General features: G+C 67.8%; 2 protein-coding genes across 2 annotated transcripts in view; both read left to right on the forward strand.

Moving 5' to 3' along the window:
- MNEG_2906 (hypothetical protein) overlaps window positions 1-654 on the forward strand; it is a gene marked incomplete at both ends in the record, with an annotated part of 3,407 nt that extends 2,753 nt beyond the window's left edge. The window contains 2 exons of the mRNA XM_014048622.1: window positions 11-178; window positions 547-654. Of these exons, the coding sequence (XP_013904076.1) occupies window positions 11-178; window positions 547-654 (276 nt within the window). The remainder of the gene's footprint in view (window positions 1-10; window positions 179-546) is intronic.
- Window positions 655-2,694: 2,040 nt separating this feature from the next.
- MNEG_2907 (hypothetical protein) lies at window positions 2,695-4,941 on the forward strand (the record flags this gene model as incomplete). Its single annotated transcript, XM_014048623.1, has 5 exons — window positions 2,695-2,928; window positions 3,197-3,432; window positions 3,718-3,813; window positions 4,087-4,566; window positions 4,839-4,941. 5 exons carry the CDS (start codon window positions 2,695-2,697, stop codon window positions 4,939-4,941), a joined length of 1,149 nt encoding a protein of 382 aa, XP_013904077.1.
- Between the last annotated feature and the right edge of the window lie 414 nt (window positions 4,942-5,355).

The following is a 5,355-nucleotide window of genomic DNA, read 5'->3' on the forward strand; positions in this document are numbered from 1 at the left end:
CCGCCTGCAGCGGCTCGCGGCCCCCGGGGCCGGCGCGGCGGCGGGCGGCGGCGTGGGCGGGGGCAACCAGGAAGAAATTTGCGCGGCGCTGGAGGCCAATAGCGGCGCAGAGTGGGCGACACTCGTCATGATGTGGCTGGCGCTGCCCGCGGTGTTCTCGCTGCCCCAGTGGGCCAGGGTGAGGGTTTTTGGGCAGACGCGTGTGCGAGCAGGGTGGCTGCTGGGTGGGTGGGTGCGCGCGTGTGACCGACTGGGGATGTTTGAGTGCAAGTGTGCGGGCAGGCGCGTCGATGGCCAAGGCTGGCTGCGGCAGTGCGTCTTGGCCGTGGGGAAGCCTGACTGCTTGTGCGTGCGGGCGGGCCTCAAGCAGGGCAGAGCCCCGTGCGTCTGCTGCAGCGAGCGACTCCCCCGCAGCACCGCTGGCCTTGGCCCCCGCGCATTCCGTCCTGGTGCAGCCCACCCAGCCGCCACTTCGGCCCCCACCTGATGAACGCTGCCACCTGCCTGTTCACCTGCCCGCCGCCCGCCGCGCCGTGTGCCCTGCAGTTCATCAGCAGCTGCTGGCCGTTCCCCGCCGACGAGAAGATCTGCGTGCAGCTGGTCGAGGAGGCGCTGACGTCGGCGCCGCAGCTCTTCCGCGACGACGCCCGCTGAGCGATGAGTGGCGCCCCGATGCGCGCAATCGATGACGCCGGGGGTTCTTAATCATTATTTGCGACCATTCTGGCGGGGCGCGCCGTGCAAGATGCGGCCAGGGGTCACAAGGCCCAGGCGCCGCCAAAGCCGCGCCTTGGCGCCGCGCTGGGCGGCGGCTGCGGCTCCACCCTTGATTCCTCAGGAGGCCCCTCGGCGGGCTGCGCGGCAGCACCGGGCGATCCTGGCATTGATGTGTGTGCTCGCAGGCCGCCCACCCGCCACTTCCTCACCTGGTGCTTGGCTGCATGGGTGCCATCAACACCGCCCCAGCTCTTGTGCTGCCTGGGCCCAGGGCCAAGACCGCGTGCGCCGCAGCGCACTTTTTGTAGTGCCGGCCCTAGCGGTCCTTCGTACCATGCTGGGGGAGCCGGCACCGATGCACGTCACCGCCTTGCGGCTCTGCGCCGTGCGCCGCCGACCCGGTGCCGCGCGCGCGTCGCCGCCGCTGGCTGGCCCCTGCACACACGTGGGTCTACCTTCTCAGCACCTGCTCCGTCTTGACGGCGCCCGGCGCCTCATAGCTGCGAGGCCGGCAGCATGCTCACATTCGCTGGGCAGTGTTTTTTTAAGGCCACCGTGGCGCCGCGCCTTGGGGCTTGTCATGATGCTGATGTATTAGCTGCCGGCGGGAGCTCTCCGCCCTCCTTGGATAAGTGCGCCACCCATCCACACCAGAATAGCTCGACACAGCCGGAACGCCCTGCGACGACTCTTGAACTGTGCCATGCTATAGCACCCAGATCATCTGCCTTCAGCAAGCGTACTGCACTAGTGCCTCGTTGTGCAACCACCAGCTGCGCGCCGGACCCTACTGTTTGGCCTGCCCGCCTTGCTTTTGGCATGTTAGTCACGCACCCTGTTGGCTTTATAGCCTGATGGGACAGACAATGCATTTCAGCTTCCCTGCCTATCCTGGGGCGCTTGGACAGCCTCGCCCGCTTCTTTTCTGGACGTGCTCACCCCATGCTGTGCTTGATCGCACTGCGAGGTGGCGGCGTCGGTCGGCCACCAACTATTGACCTCATCAACAGCAAGCAAGAACCGCGCTCTCCTCTGCCCAGCGCGCCGAAGGCGCAAGTTTTTCCCACGTCCATCTTCGTTGTTTGCTGTTTCCAGATATGTGCACGCGTGCGGCACAGACCAATAGCGGCAAGCGCGGCGGTGCGGGCGTGAAATTCTGCCGCCAATGTGCTAAATCTTCCCTGGGCCAGATCTGCCTGAGAGTGTTGAGATGCAGCCCTGCACCATGCCGTTGGTTGGTTGGTGCAGTTGGTGGGCGATCACCACCAACTCGAACGTTCCCACGTGTCAGTTTGCTCGCAGTCACTCCTGCAATCACGCCCGCGTTGAAGATGCATAAATGTAACATTTGGACGCCGCCTCTGATCATCCGAGGGCCTTCCTCGGCTTACATTCCGCCCTGGGAGGGCGGCGCATTTAGGAGGCGTTGAGGGTGCTGCCGATGCAACTGGTCCCAGCCAAGGAGTCATTGCATATCATAACTGTCATGTATATTCTCTTGTGGCGCCCTGGGTCAGGCTAGCAGTACGTTAGTAGGTACTCGCCGCGTGGCGAGCTGCCACGCAGCCAGTGGCTGTGCTCATGCCCGTAAACGCACTTGGACCCACGATGTATAAGCTATGATTTTTGTAAGGAATCTCGATATCTTGAGTTTGGGTCGCTCATCTCGGTGGGATCAGGGCGGTAGACCAGGCTTTTCGCGCGGTGCACATCGGTGCGGCGGACAAAGCACTGAACGACCAGCGTAAGAAATTTTGAAGCGAGTATAATACCTTCATACCCGTCAAGCCGCCAGGTGCGCGCGAAGGCTTGCCACCATCCAGCCCGCGCTTGGCTGGGCGAGAATGGCGCACCAGCACTTTGCACAGCCAGCCCAGCAGGGGCTGGTCACATTGCTACGCCCAGGCTTGCTCACCAATTCTACCCGGCTCCATTTGCTCAAGGCCCACCGGCGGCCGGCGGCAGGCGGCGGCAGCGATGCTGCGGCAGCTGAAGAACCACTTCAACGCCACGCGGTTCGAGTTCCAGCTGCACGTTCACTCGCTGCAGCCGTGGCCAGCAACCAGCAAGGGCATAGCAGTAGGATGGCAGCGCGGGAAGCGGCGACGCGGCGCGACGGCGACCGTGACGCCCGCACCCGGTCCAGAGCTTGGTGGCGCCACGGTGGTGCGGTTCAACGAGAGGATCGGCTTCAAATCGACGCTGTACAAGGTGCGGCCGCGGGCATGCATGCGTGGGCCTGCAAGAGATACCCAGCAGCTGGTTAGCTGGCTATGTGGGCATCCAATTTGCATGCGATGCCATGACGCACGTGCTGACAAGCGGCCGCGCATGCTGAGGTGAACGCCACGCGGCGCCGCGCGGCCGTCGGCAGCCCCCAGGCGACGCCCCTGTTGCAGTCGGCCGCGCGCCCGGCGCAGCGACCGCAACCTCAGCGCCCCCGCCCGCACCCGCGCCCGCACCCCCGTCGCCCCTGCAGGTCCCCGGCGCCGCCGAGCGCGCCGGCCAGCTGGGGCCGTTCAAGCGCAAGTGCGTGATCCTCGCAATCCTGGAGACCGACGGCCGCACCCACGCGACCGCCGCGCTGGGGCGCGTGGTGATCGACCTGTCGGAATTTGCGGCGATCGACGGTCAGGAGCTGCGCACGTTTCCGGTTGCGTGCAACAAGGCAATCCAGCTGGCAGTCGGGGCGCCGCAGCTCACAGTCACGCTGCGGTGCGGGGGCAGCCCTGGGGGCGGAGGGTTGCATAGGGGCGCGAGCGGTGGGCTGGGATCTCGTGAGCAGGGGAGATGGCCAGGAGCGGTCGCGGCCAGCGGGAACGGGCGGCTGCGTTAGGGCTGCACAGCTGCCCGCGGTTGGGGGCGCTGCCGCTCGTCCGTTGCGGCCGCGCGCACGCGGGCCCGCAGCTGTGTGTCCCGGGGCAGCGCCCTGGTCCGGCCTTTCACCTGAGGCTCAGACGCCCGCCCTCGCCGGGTGGACGCGCCCTCGCGCCCCCGCAGCTGCCGCTGGAAGAAGGCGGGCGCGGACTTTACAGAGGACGAGGCCGCCTCCATGTCGACTGACCAGTCGGGCTCAAGCCTGGGCGGAAGCATCAAGTGAGAGGGCCTTTGTTGACAAAGAGGCCTTTATTGATGCACACGGGAAGTTCAGGAGGTCGATTCACAATCAAAACTGCTGTCAGCTGCCTCTTTTCCTTTGGTTCCCTGGCATCTCGACGGGCTGCCTTTGCCTGCACTGACGCCAGTGGGTTGATGCGCCACCGGAAGCGCCGCCGCCCGCCACGCAGCTTGACGCGGCGCGTCTCTGCGGGTTGGTCGCACCCAGTGGCGTCGTCCGAGCAACAAAGCGGCCCGCACGCCCCTCTGCAGGGAGTTCTTCTCGCGCCCCGCCCGCGGCGCCGCCACGCGCGCCGCGGCGGCGGCGGCCGTCGCCGCGGGGCGCGAGCAGGACCTCGGGGGTTTCGGCGGCGGTGGCGGCCCCGGCGGCATGGAGGCCATCGGGGAGGAGGACGGCACGCCGCGGCGCAACAGCAGCGCCAGCCACGGCGCTGCTGGGTACTTCGGCGCGGCCGCGGCGCGCGGCGGCGGCGGCGACAGCAGGGCGGGCAGCCAAGAGCTGGACGAGTCGGATTGGGAGGGGGCGGTGGAGTGCCCCACGGTGGTGTTCGGCGCCTTGCATCTGCACGACGACGACAGCGGCGAAGGCAGCAGCAGCGGGGCGGCGGCGCGATATGCAGCGGCCCCAGAGGCGCCGGTCGCGGCGCCCGCGCCGCCGTCGGCGCCGGGCCAGGTGCAGGTGGCAGCCGCGGGGCGGCCTGCGGAGGAGGCTGCGGCGCCTCTTGGCGGCAGGTGCGACGGATCGGTCGATCCGAGGGGTGCTGTCGGGTGGCAAAGCCGGTTCTGAACGACGGGACTCAGCAACGCCAGCATTCTACCCTAATGACGTAACCGCGCATCCTGCAATCTTTCCCCCGACCTTCCGTACACTCGCCCTGGTCAAACGAACAGCAGCAAGACGGTCAAGAGCAGGGAGAAGGGCGGACGCTGGAACCAGTTGCTGAGCCTCGCCAGGACCAGCAGGGGTGGGGGCCCCGCCGTCACCCCTCTGCCCGCCCCTGCAGCTGCCAGCGACTCCCCTCCTGGCGCGTCATCCCCGTCCTCGGGCGCGCCCCTGACGCCCGCGCAGCACGGCGAGCCGGCGGTCGGCGCCGCGGCGCGGCCTGAGGCGCGCGGCGGGCCCGTGGGGGCCGCGCCGGCGGCGGCGGGCGGCGGCGGGTGGGTGCGCAGCAGGACCCTGTCATCTGAGCTCGCGTCTGAGGGCGGCGCAGGGCGGGCCTCTGCCGCAGGGGAGGTGATTCTCTCGCAGCTGCAGGTGGGTAGGTGCAAGGAACTCGCCGCCCGCTACCCAGTTGCCACCAGGGGTTGGGGCCCTCTGCTGCACCATCGGCGTGGGCGTCAGCTGTGGGTGGACATCACCGGGCGGCCGTCGCTTCGGCTGTGTGGGGGTCGTCCCGGGCTGGCTGCAGCTGATGGTGGCCCCTTCTTGCCAAGTCAACGCTGAATGAATGCCCTTCCCCCGCCCGTTCCAGCAAACATTAACATCTGCCAGAATCCCACTTGCCCTCCCCCCTTCTCACC

This window comes from Monoraphidium neglectum (genome assembly GCF_000611645.1).
Source record: "Monoraphidium neglectum strain SAG 48.87 unplaced genomic scaffold scaffold00345, whole genome shotgun sequence".
Classification (NCBI taxonomy): domain Eukaryota; kingdom Viridiplantae; phylum Chlorophyta; class Chlorophyceae; order Sphaeropleales; family Selenastraceae; genus Monoraphidium; species Monoraphidium neglectum.